This window comes from Salmo trutta, unplaced genomic scaffold (assembly GCF_901001165.1).
Source record: "Salmo trutta unplaced genomic scaffold, fSalTru1.1, whole genome shotgun sequence".
Classification (NCBI taxonomy): Eukaryota; Metazoa; Chordata; class Actinopteri; order Salmoniformes; family Salmonidae; genus Salmo; species Salmo trutta.
The window spans coordinates 774,638-791,736 of NW_021822211.1; the positions used below are offsets into that span (position 1 = coordinate 774,638).

Below are 17,099 nucleotides of genomic sequence, written 5' to 3' on the forward strand. Positions count from 1 at the left end.
AGTACATTCTGATGAGAGCTGAAGCACTGCTAGGACAGAGGTATTTACAGGGGGGTAGTAGTACATTCTGATGAGAGCTGAAGCACTACTAGGACAGAGGTATTTACAGGGGGGGTAGTAGTACATTCTGATGAGAGCTGAAGCACTGCTAGGACAGAGGTATTTACAGGGGGGTAGTAGTACATTCTGATGAGAGCTGAAGCACTGCTAGGACAGAGGTATTTACAGGGGGGTAGTAGACATTCTGATGAGAGCTGAAGCACTGCTAGGACAGAGGTATTTACAGGGGGGTAGTAGTACATTCTGATGAGAGCTGAAGCACTGCTAGGACAGAGGTATTTACAGGGGGGGTAGTAGTACATTCTGATGAGAGCTGAGCACTACTAGGACAGAGGTATTTACAGGGGTGGGTAGTAGTACATTCTGATGAGAGCTGAAGCCACTACTAGGACAGAGGTATTTACAGGGGGTAGTAGTACATTCTGATGAGAGCTGAAGCACTGCTAGGACAGAGGTATTTACAGGGGGGGTAGTAGTACATTCTGATGAGAGCTGAAGCACTACTAGGACAGAGGTATTTACAGGGGGGGGTAGTAGTACATTCTGATGAGAGCTGAAGCACTGCTAGGACAGAGGTATTTACAGGGGGTAGTACATTCTGATGAGAGCTGAAGCACTGCTAGGACAGAGTAATTTACAGGGGGGTAGTAGTACATTCTGATGAGAGCTGAAGCACTGCCAGGACAGAGGTATTTACAGGGGGGTAGTACATTCTGATGAGAGCTGAAGCACTGCTAGGACAGAGGTATTTACAGGGGTGGTAGTAGTACATTCTGATGAGAGCTGAAGCACTGCTAGGACAGAGATATTTACAGGGGGGGTAGTAGTACATTCTGATGAGAGCTGAAGCACTGCTAGGACAGAGGTATTTACAGGGGGGGTAGTAGTACATTCTGATGAGAGCTGAAGCACTGCTAGGACAGAGGTATTTACAGGGGGGGTAGTAGTACATTCTGATGAGAGCTGAAGCACTGCTAGGACAGAGGTATTTACAGGGGGGGTAGTAGTACATTCTGATGAGAGCTGAAGCACTGCTTGGACAGAGGTATTTACAGGGGGGATGTCGTATACCTTCTGATGAGAGCTGAAGCACTGCTGGACAGAGTTATTTACAGGGGGGTAGTTAGAAATTCTGAGGAGCTGAGCACTGTCCTCGGACAGACGTTATTCAACGCCGCGCCGGTAGTATTACATTCTGATCGAGACTGAAGCACTGCTAGCGACAGAGTATATTACAGCTGGGGTGGTAGACATTCATGATAGACAGACCCCACGCACTGAAGCCACACACGACTAGACCACCGCACCGCACAGCATTTACAGGGGGTAGTATACACTTCTGATGAGAGCTGAAGCACCTGCCTCAGTGTGTGTCACAGCACCCCGGTATTTCACAAGGGGGGGCTACGGTAGTAGTACATTCTGACAGAGAGCTGAAGCACTGCTAGGATAGAGGTTTTCGGTGGGGGTAGTCAGTACATTCTGATGAGAGCTGAAGCACTGCTAGGACAGAGGTATTTACAGGGGGGTAGTAGTACATTCTGATGAGAGCTGAAGCACTGCTAGACCAGAGGTATTTACAGGGGGGGTAGTAGTACATCTGATGAGAGCTGAAGCACTGCTAGGACAGAGGTATTTACGGGGGGGTAGTAGTACATTCTGATGAGAGCTGAAGCACTGCTAGGACAGAGGTATTTACAGGGGGGTAGTAGTAGATTCTGATGAGAGCTGAAGCACTGCCAGGACAGAGGTATTTACAGGGGGGTAGTAGTACATTCTGATGAGAGCTGAAGCACTGCTAGGACAGAGGTATTTACAGGGGGGGTAGTAGTACATTCTGATGAGAGCTGAAGCACTGCTAGGACAGAGGTATTATCCAGGGTGGGTAGTAGTACATTCGTGATGAGAGGCTGAAGCACTGCTAGGGACAGAGGTATTTACAGGGGGGGAAGTAGTACATTCTGATGAGAGCTGACGCATGCTAGGCACAGAGGTATTTACAGGGGGGGGTAGTAGTACATTCTGATGAGAGCTGAAGCACTGCTAGGACAGAGGTATTTACAGGGGGGTAGTAGTTAGTACATTCTGATGAGAGCTGAGCACTGCTAGGACAGAGGTATTACAGGGGGGTAGCCCCTGGGGGGTCAGTAGGTACATTCTGATGAGAGCTGAAGCACTGCTAGGACAGAGGTAGTTAACAGGGGGGTAGTAGTACATTCTGATGAGAGCTGAAGCACTGCTAGGACAGAGGTATTTACAGGGGGTGGTAGTAGTAACATTCTGAGAGAGCTGAAGCACCTGCTAGACAGAGGTATTTACCAGGGGGGGTAGTAGTACATTCTGATGAGAGCTGACGCACTGCTAGGACAAGAGGTATTACAGGGGGGGTAGTAGTACATTCTGATGAGAGCTGAAGCACATGCTAGGACAGAGGTATTTACAGGGGGTAGTAGTACATTCTGATGAGAGCTGAGCACTGCTAGGACAGAGGTATTTACAGGGGGGGTAAGTAGTACATTCTGATGAGAGCTGAAGCACTGCTAGGACAGAGGTATTTACAGGGGGGGTAGTAGTACATTCTGATGAGAGCTGAAGCACTGCTAGGACAGAGGTATTTACAGGGGGGGTAGTAGTACATTCTGATGTAGTTTCAAAAGGAGTTTACTGTTCATTAATCATCACACTGCCACACTCCCCTCTCACCATATACCTCCCCCTCTCCCTCACGCCTCTCTCTGTAGTGTCTCTGACTGGCTCGTGGAGAGTTCCTGTGTTTGTAATCGTGGTCACGCTCCTCATCGTGGGCTCTCAAGAGAAACCACCTGTCCCTGGTAACTCAGGTGAGCTGTCAGGACAGGTGTTGTCGTTCGCTGCTAACACCATCTACATGGCCATCTCCTGTAGTAACCTCCACCTGGGCCCCGAGAGAGAGACCAGCACCAGCAGTGTCTCCGCAGGTCAGATAACACACACACACGCACGCACGCACGCACACACACACACACACACACACATAGTCGTTGTACCGCAGTAACTAACCATCAGCTACAAAAAGCTCTAAGTCTTAATTCTACATTAATTCAATAGATGTTGAAGGTTTGGACTGATTTAATGACCACTTTCTCACCCTTTCTATCACGTTTTCAATCCAAATATACTTCATTGTCTTGACTGTCACAACGGCTTAACTCCTCTCATCTCTCCTCTCCTCACCCCCTCCTTTCCTCATCTCCCCCTCCTCTCTCTCTGTAGATGGGGTGGACTCTGTGGGCCCTGGCCCTTCCGGTCCCCCCTCTGTCTTCCCGTTCCCCCTTCAGGCCCGTCCTGAGCTGGGGGGTCTCTTCCAGAAGAAGGGGTCCCAAAGAGCCAGTGATATCTACTTTGTCCTGCTGGCCTGGGCTTTTGTACTGGTCCAAGTCTGGCTCAATCTCTGGATGCTACAACTACTGCCTATCCCAGTGGCTGGTAATATCTCAAACACTCACACACACTTACACACAGAGACTTACACAGACAGGCACACACACACACTTACACACAGAGACTTACACAGACAGACACACACACACACTTACACACAGAGACTTACACAGACAGACACACACACACACTTACACACAGAGACTTACACAGACAGACACACACACTGACCCAAGCACTCACACCGACCCAGGCGCGCGCACACACACACACACACACACACACACACACACACACACACACACACACACACACACACACACACATACACACACACACACACACACACACACACACACACACACACACACACACACACACACACACACACACACAAATGCATAACAGTGTGTGTGTGTGTGTGTGTTGTAGTGTGGGTGTTGAAGAAGCTGGTGGTACATTTTGGTCTGAAGCAATTCGCTGAGAAGACTCTGTCGTCATGGTGGGTAGGACTGGAGAAGTTTGGCCGTGAGCGACAGGATGCCATCATGCCTGGACCAATCAAAGGACTCGTTCAGTTCCTGCTACGCGTTGACACCAAGGTAATGGCCCGCCCCCCCCGGCCAACCTCCCTGATACACACAGCCACCCTGCCAACCTCCCTGAGACACACAGACACCCTGCCAACCTCCCTGAGACACACAGCCACCCTGCCAACCCCCATAAGACACACAGCCACCCTGCCAACCTCCCTGAGACACACAGCCACCCTGCCAACCTCCCTGAGACACACAGCCACCCTGCCACCCTCCCTGAGACACACAGCCACCCTGCCAACCTCCCTGAGACACACAGCCACCCTGCCAATCTCCCTGAGACACACAGCCACCCTGCCAACCTCCCTGAGACACACAGCCACCCTGCCAACCTCCCTGATACACACAGCCACCCTGCCAACCTCCCTGAGACACACAGCCACCCTGCCAACCTCCCTGAGACACACAGCCACCCTGCCAACCTCCCTGAGACACACAGCCACCCTGCCAACCTCCCTGTGACACACAGCCACCCTGCCAACCTCCCTGAGACACACAGCCACCCTGCCAACCTCCCTGAGACACACAGCCACCCTGCCAACCTCCCTGAGACACACAGCCACCCTGCCAACCCCCATAAGACACACAGCCACCATGCCAACCTCCCTGAGACACACAGCCACCATGCCAACCTCCCTGAGACACACAGCCACCCTGCCAACCCCCATAAGACACACAGCCACCCTGCCAACCTCCCTGAGACACACAGCCACCCTGCCAACCTCCCTGTGACACACAGCCACCCTGCCAACCTCCCTGAGACACACAGCCACCCTGCCAACCTCCCTGATACACACAGCCACCCTGCCAACCTCCCTGAGACACACAGCCACCCTGCCAACCTCCCTGTGACACACAGACACCCTGCCAACCTCCCTGATACACACAGCCACCCTGCCAACCTCCCTGAGACACACAGACACCCTGCCAACCTCCCTGAGACACACAGCCACCCTGCCAACCTCCCTGAGACACACAGCCACCCTGCCAACCCCCATAAGACACACAGCCACCCTGCCAACCTCCCTGAGACACACAGCCACCCTGCCAACCTCCCTGAGACACACAGCCACCCTGCCACCCTCCCTGAGACACACAGCCACCCTGCCAACCTCCCTGAGACACACAGCCACCATGCCAACCTCCCTGAGACACACAGCCACCCTGCCAACCCCCATAAGACACACAGCCACCCGGCCAACCTCCCTGAGACACACAGCCACCATGCCAACCTCCCTGTGACACACAGCCACCCTGCCAACCTCCCTGATACACACAGCCACCCTGCCAACCTCCCTGTGACACACAGCCACCCTGCCAACCTCCCTGAGACACACAGCCACCCTGCCAACCTCCCTGTGACACACAGCCACCCTGCCAACCTCCCTGATACACACAGCCATCCTGCCAACCTCCCTGAGACACACAGCCACCCTGCCAACCTCCCTGAGACACACAGCCACCCTGCCAACCTCCCTGAGACACACAGCCACCCTGCCAACCCCCATAAGACACACAGCCACCATGCCAACCTCCCTGAGACACACAGCCACCATGCCAACCTCCCTGAGACACACAGCCACCCTGCCAACCCCCATAAGACACACAGCCACCCTGCCAACCTCCCTGATACACCCTGCCACCCTCCCTGACACACACAGCCACCCTGCCAACCTCCCTGAGACACACAGCCACCCTGCCAACCTCCCTGAGACACACAGCCACCCTGCCAACCTCCCTGTGACACACAGCCACCCTGCCAACCTCCCTGAGACACACAGCCACCCTGCCAACCTCCCTGTGACACACAGCCACCCTGCCAACCTCCCTGATACACACAGCCACCCTGCCAACCTCCCTGAGACACACAGCCACCCTGCCAACCTCCCTGAGACACACAGCCACCCTGCCAACCTCCCTGAGACACACAGCCACCCTGCCAACCCCCATAAGACACACAGCCACCATGCCAACCTCCCTGAGACACACAGCCACCATGCCAACCTCCCTGAGACACACAGCCACCCTGCCAACCCCCATAAGACACACAGCCACCCTGCCAACATCCCTGATACACCCTGCCACCCTGCCAACCTCCCTGAGACACACAGCCACCCTGCCAACCCCCATAAGACACACAGCCACCCTGCCAACCTCCCTGAGACACACAGCCACCCTGCCAACCTCCCTGAGACACACAGCCACCCTGCCACCCTCCCTGAGACACACAGCCACCCTGCCAACCTCCCTGAGACACACAGCCACCATGCCAACCTCCCTGAGACACACAGCCACCCTGCCAACCCCCATAAGACACACAGCCACCCGGCCAACCTCCCTGAGACACACAGCCACCATGCCAACCTCCCTGTGACACACAGCCACCCTGCCAACCTCCCTGATACACACAGCCACCCTGCCAACCTCCCTGTGACACACAGCCACCCTGCCAACCTCCCTGAGACACACAGCCACCCTGCCAACCTCCCTGTGACACACAGCCACCCTGCCAACCTCCCTGATACACACAGCCACCCTGCCAACCTCCCTGAGACACACAGCCACCCTGCCAACCTCCCTGAGACACACAGCCACCCTGCCAACCTCCCTGAGACACACAGCCACCCTGCCAACCCCCATAAGACACACAGCCACCATGCCAACCTCCCTGAGACACACAGCCACCATGCCAACCTCCCTGAGACACACAGCCACCCTGCCAACCCCCATAAGACACACAGCCACCCTGCCAACCTCCCTGATACACCCTGCCACCCTCCCTGAGACACACAGCCACCCTGCCAACCTCCCTGAGACACACAGCCACCCTGCCAACCTCCCTGAGACACACAGCCACCCTGCCAACCTCCCTGTGACACACAGCCACCCTGCCAACCTCCCTGAGACACACAGCCACCCTGCCAACCTCCCTGTGACACACAGCCACCCTGCCAACCTCCCTGATACACACAGCCACCCTGCCAACCTCCCTGAGACACACAGCCACCCTGCCAACCTCCCTGAGACACACAGCCACCCTGCCAACCTTCCTGAGACACACAGCCACCCTGCCAACCCCCATAAGACACACAGCCACCATGCCAACCTCCCTGAGACACACAGCCACCATGCCAACCTCCCTGAGACACACAGCCACCCTGCCAACCCCCATAAGACACACAGCCACCCTGCCAACATCCCTGATACACCCTGCCACCCTGCCAACCTCCCTGAGACACACAGCCACCCTGCCAACCCCCATAAGACACACAGCCACCATGCCAACCTCCCTGATACACCCTGCCACCCTGCCAACCTCCCTGAGACACACAGCCACCCTGCCAACCTCCCTGAGACACACAGCCACCCTGCCAACCTCCCTGATACACACAGCCACCCTGCCAACCTCCCTGAAACACCCTGCCAACCTCCCTGAGACACACAGCCACCCTGCCAACCTCCCTGAGACACACAGCCACCATGCCAACCTCCCTGAGACACACAGCCACCCTGCCAACCTCCCTGAGACACACACCCACCATGCCAACCTCCCTGAGACACACAGACACCCTGCCAACCTCCCTGATACACACAGCCACCCTGCCAACCTCCCTGAGACACACAGCCACCCTGCCAACCCCCATAAGACACACAGCCACCCTGCCAACCTCCCTGAGACACACAGCCACCCTGCCAACCTCCCTGAGACACACAGCCACCCTGCCAACCCCCATAAGACACACAACCACCCTGCCAACCTCCCTGAGACACACAGCCACCCTGTCAACCTCCCTGAGACACACAGCCACCCTGCCAACCCCCATAAGACACACAACCACCCTGCCAACCTCCCTGATACACACAGCCACCCTGCCAACCTCCCTGAGACACACAGCCACCCTGCCAACCCCCATAAGACACACAGCCACCCTGCCAACCTCCCTGAGACACACAGACACCCTGCCAACCTCCCTGATACACACAGCCACCCTGCCAACCTCCCTGAGACACACAGCCACCCTGCCAACCCCCATAAGACACACAGCCACCCTGCCAACCTCCCTGAGACACACAGCCACCCTGCCAACCTCCCTGAGACACACAGCCACCCTGCCAACCCCCATAAGACACACAACCACCCTGCCAACCTCCCTGAGACACACAGCCACCCTGTCAACCTCCCTGAGACACACAGCCACCCTGCCAACCCCCATAAGACACACAACCACCCTGCCAACCTCCCTGATACACACAGCCACCCTGCCAACCTCCCTGAGACACACAGCCACCCTGCCAACCCCCATAAGACACACAGCCACGATGCCAACCTCCCTGAGACACACAGCCACCATGCCAACCTCCCTGATACACCCTGCCACCCTGCCAACCTCCCTGAGACACACAGCCACCCTGCCAACGTCCCTGAGACACAAAGCCACCATGCCAACCTCCCTGAGACACACAGCCACCCTGCCAACGTCCCTGAGACACACAGCCACCATGCCAACCTCCCTGAGACACACAGCCACCCTGCCAAGCCCCATAAGACACACAGCCACCATGCCAACCTCCCTGATACACCCTGCCACCCTGCCAACCTTCCTGAGACACACAGCCACCCTGCCAACCTCCCTGAGACACACAGCCACCCTGCCAACCTCCCTGATACACACAGCCACCCTGCCAACCTCCCTGAAACACCCTGCCAACCTCCCTGAGACACACAGCCACCCTGCCAACCTCCCTGAGACACACAGCCACCATGCCAACCTCCCTGAGACACACAGCCACCCTGCCAACCTCCCTGAGACACACATCCACCATGCCAACCTCCCTGAGACACACAGAAACCCTGCCAACCTCCCTGATACACACAGCCACCCTGCCAACCTCCCTGAGACACACAGCCACCCTGCCAACCCCCATAAGACACACAGCCACCCTGCCAACCTCCCTGAGACACACAGCCACCCTGCCAACCTCCCTGAGACACACAGCCACCCTGCCAACCGCCATAAGACACACAACCACCCTGCCAACCTCCCTGAGACACACAGCCACCCTGCCAACCTCCCTGAGACACACAGCCACCATGCCAACCTCCCTGATACACCCTGCCACCCTGCCAACCTCCCTGAGACACACAGCCACCCTGCCAACATCCCTGAGACACACAGCCACCATGCCAACCTCCCTGAGACACACAGCCACCCTGCCAACCTCCCTGAGACACACAGCCACCCTGCCAACCTCCATAAGACACACAGCCACCATGCCAACCTCCCTGATACACCCTGCCACCCTGCCAACCTCCCTGAGACACACAGCCACCCTGCCAACCTCCCTGATACACACAGCCACCCTGCCAACATCCCTGAAACACCCTGCCAACCTCCCTGAGACACACAGCCACCCTGCCAACCTCCCTGAGACGCACAGCCACCATGCCAACCTCCCTGAGACACACAGCCACCCTGCCAACCTCCCTGAGACACACACCCACCATGCCAACCTCCCTGAGACACACAGAAACCCTGCCAACCTCCCTGATACACACAGCCACCCTGCCAACCTCCCTGAGACACACAGCGACCCTGCCAACCCCCATAAGACACACAGCCACCCTGACAACCTCCCTGAGACACACAGCCACCCTGCCAACCTCCCTGAGACACACAGCCACCCTGCCAACCCCCATAAGACACACAACCACCCTGCCAACCTCCCTGAGACACACAGCCACCCTGCCAACCTCCCTGAGACACACAGCCACCCTGCCAACCCCCATAAGACACACAACCACCCTGCCAACCCCCATAAGACACACAGCCACCCTGCCAACCCCCTGAGACACACAGCCACCCTGCCAACCCTCTGATACACACAGCCACCCTGCCAACCTCCCTGAGACACACAGCGACCCTGCCAACCCCCATAAGACACACAGCCACCCTGACAACCTCCCTGAGACACACAGCCACCCTGCCAACCTCCCTGAGACACACAGCCACCCTGCCAACCCCCATAAGACACACAACCACCCTGCCAACCTCCCTGAGACACACAGCCACCCTGCCAACCTCCCTGAGACACACAGCCACCCTGCCAACCCCCATAAGACACACAACCACCCTGCCAACCCCCATAAGACACACAGCCACCCTGCCAACCCCCTGAGACACACAGCCACCCTGCCAACCCTCTGATACACACAGCCACCCTGCCAACCTCCCTGATACACACAGCCACCCTGCCAACCTCCCTGATACACACAGCCACCCTGTCAACCTCCTTGAGACACACAGCCACCATGCCAACCTCCCTGAGACGCACAGCCACCCTGCCAACCTCCCTGAGACACACAGCCACCCTGCCAACCCCCATAAGACACACAGCCACCATGCCAACCTCCCTGAGACACACAGCCACCATGCCAACCTCCCTGATATACCCTGCCAACCTCCCTGAGACACACAGCCACCCTGCCAACCTCCCTGAGACACACAGCCACCCTGCCAATCTCCCTGATACACACAGCCACCCTGCCGAACCCCATAAGACACACAACCACCCTGCCAACCTCCCTGAGACACACAGCCACCCTGCCAACCTCCCTGAGACACACAGCCACCCTGCCAACCTCCCTGATACACACAGCCACCCTGCCAACCCCCATAAGACACACAGCCACCCTGCCAACCTCTCTGAGACACACAGCCACCCTGCCAACCTCCCTGATACACACAGCCACCCTGCCAACCTCCCTGATACACACAGCCACCCTGTCAACCTCCCTGAGACACACAGCCACCCTGCCAACCCCCATAAGACACACAGCCACCATGCCAACCTCCCTGAGACACACAGCCACCATGCCAACCTCCCTGATACACCCTGCCACCCTGCCAACCTCCCTGAGACACACAGCCACCCTGTCAACCTCCCTGATACACACAGCCACCCTGCCAACCTCCCTGAGACACACAGCCACCCTGCCAACCCCCATAAGACACACAGCCACCATGCCAACCTCCCTGAGACACACAGCCACCCTGTCAACCTCCCTGAGACACACAGCCACCCTGCCAACCCCCATAAGACACACAACCACCCTGCCAACCTCCCTGATACACACAGCCACCCTGCCAACCTCCCTGAGACACACAGCCACCCTGCCAACCCCCATAAGACACACAATCACCCTGCCAACCTCCCTGAGACACACAGCCACCCTGTCAACCTCCCTGAGACACACAGCCACCCTGCCAACCCCCATAAGACACACAACCACCCTGCCAACCTCCCTGATACACACAGCCACCCTGCCAACCTCCCTAAGACACACAGCCACCCTGCCAACCCCATAAGACACACAGCCACCCTGCCAACCTCCCTGAGACACACAGCCACCCTGCCAACCCCCATAAGACACACAGCCACGATGCCAACCTCCCTGAGACACACAGCCACCATGCCAACCTCCCTGATAAACCCTGCCACCCTGCCAACCTCCCTGAGACACACAGCCACCCTGCCAACGTCCCTGAGACACAAAGCCACCATGCCAACCTCCCTGAGACACACAGCCACCCTGCCAACCCCCATAAGACACACAGCCACCATGCCAACCTCCCTGAGACACACAGCCACCATGCCAACCTCCCTGATACACCCTGCCACCCTGCCAACCTCCCTGAGACACACAGCCACCCTGCCAACCTCCCTGAGACACACAGCCACCCTGCCAACATCCCTGAAACACCCTGCAAACCTCCCTGAGACACACAGCCACCCTGCCAACCTCCCTGAGACACACAGCCACCATGCCAACCTCCCTGAGACACACAGCCACCCTGCCAACCTCCCTGAGACACACACCCACCATGCCAACCTCCCTGAGACACACAGAAACCCTGCCAACCTCCCTGATACACACAGCCACCCTGCCAACCTCCCTGAGACACACAGCCACCCTGCCAACCCCCATAAGACACACAGCCACCCTGCCAACCTCCCTGAGACACACAGCCACCCTGCCAACCTCCCTGAGACACACAGCCACCCTGCCAACCCCCATAAGACACACAACCACCCTGCCAACCTCCCTGAGACACACAGCCACCCTGCCAACCTCCCTGAGACACACAGCCACCATGCCAACCTCCCTGATACACCCTGCCACCCTGCCAACCTCCCTGAGACACACAGCCACCCTGCCAACGTCCCTGAGACACACAGCCACCATGCCAACCTCCCTGAGACACACAGCCACCCTGCCAACCTCCCTGAGACACACAGCCACCCTGCCAACCTCCATAAGACACACAGCCACCATGCCAACCTCCCTGATACACCCTGCCAACCTCCCTGAGACACACAGCCACCCTGCCAACCTCCCTGATACACACAGCCACCCTGCCAACATCCCTGAAACACCCTGCCAACCTCCCTGAGACACACAGCCACCCTGCCAACCTCCCTGAGACACACAGCCACCATGCCAACCTCCCTGAGACACACAGCCACCCTGCCAACCTCCCTGAGACACACACCCACCATGCCAACCTCCCTGAGACACACAGAAACCCTGCCAACCTCCCTGATACACACAGCCACCCTGCCAACCCCCATAAGACACACAACCACCCTGCCAACCTCCCTGAGACACACAGCCACCCTGCCAACCTCCCTGAGACACACAGCCACCATGCCAACCTCCCTGATACACCCTGCCACCCTGCCAACCTCCCTGAGACACACAGCCACCCTGCCAACGTCCCTGAGACACACAGCCACCATGCCAACCTCCCTGAGACACACAGCCACCCTGCCAACCTCCCTGAGACACACAGCCACCCTGACAACCTCCATAAGACACACAGCCACCATGCCAACCTCCCTGATACACCCTGCCAACCTCCCTGAGACACACAGCCACCCTGCCAACCTCCCTGATACACACAGCCACCCTGCCAACATCCCTGAAACACCCTGCCAACCTCCCTGAGACACACAGCCACCCTGCCAACCTCCCTGAGACACACAGCCACCATGCCAACCTCCCTGAGACACACAGCCACCCTGCCAACCTCCCTGAGACACACACCCACCATGCCAACCTCCCTGAGACACACAGAAACCCTGCCAACCTCCCTGATACACACAGCCACCCTGCCAACCTCCCTGAGACACACAGCGACCCTGCCAACCCCCATAAGACACACAGCCACCCTGACAACCTCCCTGAGACACACAGCCACCCTGCCAACCTCCCTGAGACACACAGCCACCCTGCCAACCTCCCTGAGACACACAGCCACCCTGCCAACCTCCCTGAGACACACAGCCACCCTGCCAACCCCCATAAGACACACAACCACCCTGCCAACCCCCATAAGACACACAGCCACCCTGCCAACCCCCTGAGACACACAGCCACCCTGCCAACCCTCTGATACACACAGCCACCCTGCCAACCTCCCTGAGACACACAGCGACCCTGCCAACCCCCATAAGACACACAGCCACCCTGACAACCTCCCTGAGACACACAGCCACCCTGCCAACCTCCCTGAGACACACAGCCACCCTGCCAACCCCCATAAGACACACAACCACCCTGCCAACCTCCCTGAGACACACAGCCACCCTGCCAACCTCCCTGAGACACACAGCCACCCTGCCAACCCCCATAAGACACACAACCACCCTGCCAACCCCCATAAGACACACAGCCACCCTGCCAACCCCCTGAGACACACAGCCACCCTGCCAACCCTCTGATACACACAGCCACCCTGCCAACCTCCTTGAGACACACAGCCACCCTGCCAACCTCCCTGAGACACACAGCCACCATGCCAACCTCCCTGATACACCCTGCCACCCTGCCAACCTCCCTGAGACACACAGCCACCCTGCCAACGTCCCTGAGACACACAGCCACCATGCCAACCTCCCTGAGACACACAGCCACCCTGCCAACCTCCCTGAGACACACAGCCACCCTGCCAACCTCCATAAGACACACAGCCACCATGCCAACCTCCCTGATACACCCTGCCACCCTGCCAACCTCCCTGAGACACACAGCCACCCTGCCAACCTCCCTGATACACACAGCCACCCTGCCAACATCCCTGAAACACCCTGCCAACCTCCCTGAGACACACAGCCACCCTGCCAACCTCCCTGAGACACACAGCCACCATGCCAACCTCCCTGAGACACACAGCCACCCTGCCAACCTCCCTGAGACACACACCCACCATGCCAACCTCCCTGAGACACACAGAAACCCTGCCAACCTCCCTGATACACACAGCCACCCTGCCAACCTCCCTGAGACACACAGCGACCCTGCCAACCCCATAAGACACACAGCCACCCTGACAACCTCCCTGAGACACACAGCCACCCTGCCAACCTCCCTGAGACACACAGCCACCCTGCCAACCCCCATAAGACACGCAACCACCCTGCCAACCTCCCTGAGACACACAGCCACCCTGCCAACCTCCCTGAGACACACAGCCACCCTGCCAACCCCCATAAGACACACAACCACCCTGCCAACCCCCATAAGACACACAGCCACCCTGCCAACCCCCTGAGACATACATCCACCCTGCCAACCCTCTGATACACACAGCCACCCTGCCAACCTCCCTGAGACACACAGCGACCCTGCCAACCCCCATAAGACACACAGCCACCCTGACAACCTCCCTGAGACACACAGCCACCCTGCCAACCTCCCTGAGACACACAGCCACCCTGCCAACCCCCATAAGACACACAACCACCCTGCCAACCTCCCTGAGACACACAGCCACCCTGCCAACCTCCCTGAGACACACAGCCACCCTGCCAACCCCCATAAGACACACAACCACCCTGCCAACCCCCATAAGACACACAGCCACCCTGCCAACCCCCTGAGACACACAGCAACCCTGCCAACCCTCTGATACACACAGCCACCCTGCCAACCTCCCTGATACACACAGCCACCCTGCCAACCTCCCTGATACACACAGCCACCCTGTCAACCTCCTTGAGACACACAGCCACCATGCCAACCTCCCTGAGACACACAGCCACCCTGCCAACCTCCCTGAGACACACAGCCACCATGCCAACCCCCATAAGACACACAGCCACCATGCCAACCTCCCTGAGACACACAGCCACCATGCCAACCTCCCTGATATACCCTGCCAACCTCCCTGAGACACACAGCCACCCTGCCAACCTCCCTGAGACACACAGCCACCCTGCCAACCCCCATAAGACACAAAACCACCCTGCCAACCTCCCTGATACACACAGCCACCCTGCCAACCTCCCTGAGACACACAGCCACCCTGCCAACCTCCCTGAGACACACAGCCACCATGCCAACCTCCCTGAGACACACAGCCACCCTGCCAACCTCCCTGAGACACACACCCACCATGCCAACCTCCCTGAGACACACAGAAACCCTGCCAACCTCCCTGATACACACAGCCACCCTGCCAACCTCCCTGAGACACACAGCGACCCTGCCAACCCCCATAAGACACACAGCCACCCTGACAACCTCCCTGAGACACACAGCCACCCTGCCAACCTCCCTGAGACACACAGCCACCCTGCCAACCCCCATAAGACACACAACCACCCTGCCAACCTCCCTGAGACACACAGCCACCCTGCCAACCTCCCTGAGACACACAGCCACCCTGCCAACCCCCATAAGACACACAACCACCCTGCCAACCCCCATAAGACACACAGCCATCCTGCCAACCCCCTGAGACACACAGCCACCCTGCCAACCCTCTGATACACACAGCCACCCTGCCAACCTCCCTGAGACACACAGCGACCCTGCCAACCCCCATAAGACACACAGCCACCCTGACAACCTCCCTGAGACACACAGCCACCCTGCCAACCTCCCTGAGACACACAGCCACCCTGCCAACCCCCATAAGACACACAACCACCCTGCCAACCTCCCTGAGACACACAGCCACCCTGCCAACCTCCCTGAGACACACAGCCACCCTGCCAACCCCCATAAGACACACAACCACCCTGCCAACCCCCATAAGACACACAGCCACCCTGCCAACCCCCTGAGACACACAGCCACCCTGCCAACCCTCTGATACACACAGCCACCCTGCCAACCTCCTTGAGACACACAGCCAACCTTCCAACCTCCCTGAGACACACAGCCACCATGCCAACCTCCCTGATACACCCTGCCACCCTGCCAACCTCCCTGAGACACACAGCCACCCTGCCAACGTCCCTGAGACACACAGCCACCATGCCAACCTCCCTGAGACACACAGCCACCCTGCCAACCTCCCTGAGACACACAGCCACCCTGCCAACCTCCATAAGACACACAGCCACCATGCCAACCTCCCTGATACACCCTGCCACCCTGCCAACCTCCCTGAGACACACAGCCACCCTGCCAACCTCCCTGATACACACAGCCACCCTGCCAACATCCCTGAAACACCCTGCCAACCTCCCTGAGACACACAGCCACCCTGCCAACCTCCCTGAGACACACAGCCACCATGCCAACCTCCCTGAGACACACAGCCACCCTGCCAACCTCCCTGAGACACACACCCACCATGCCAACCTCCCTGAGACACACAGAAACCCTGCCAACCTCCCTGATACACACAGCCACCCTGCCAACCTCCCTGAGACACACAGCGACCCTGCCAACCCCATAAGACACACAGCCACCCTGACAACCTCCCTGAGACACACAGCCACCCTGCCAACCTCCCTGAGACACACAGCCACCCTGCCAACCCCCATAAGACACGCAACCACCCTGCCAACCTCCCTGAGACACACAGCCACCCTGCCAACCTCCCTGAGACACACAGCCACCCTGCCAACCCCCATAAGACACACAACAACCCTGCCAACCCCCATAAGACACACAGCCACCCTGCCAACCCCCTGAGACATACATCCACCCTGCCAACCCTCTGATACACA

At 58.2% G+C, this 17,099-nt stretch overlaps 1 protein-coding gene across 2 annotated transcripts in view; it reads left to right on the plus strand.

The window, feature by feature from the left end:
* The window catches only part of tmem245 (transmembrane protein 245), a 48,332-nt gene that overhangs the window by 4,726 nt on the left and 26,507 nt on the right, over positions 1–17,099 (plus strand). For both annotated transcript variants that reach the window (XM_029743145.1, XM_029743146.1), the window contains exons 3-5: positions 2,802–3,017; positions 3,313–3,525; positions 3,913–4,082. In XM_029743145.1, coding sequence (XP_029599005.1) covers positions 2,802–3,017; positions 3,313–3,525; positions 3,913–4,082 — 599 coding nt within the window. The remainder of the gene's footprint in view (positions 1–2,801; positions 3,018–3,312; positions 3,526–3,912; positions 4,083–17,099) is intronic.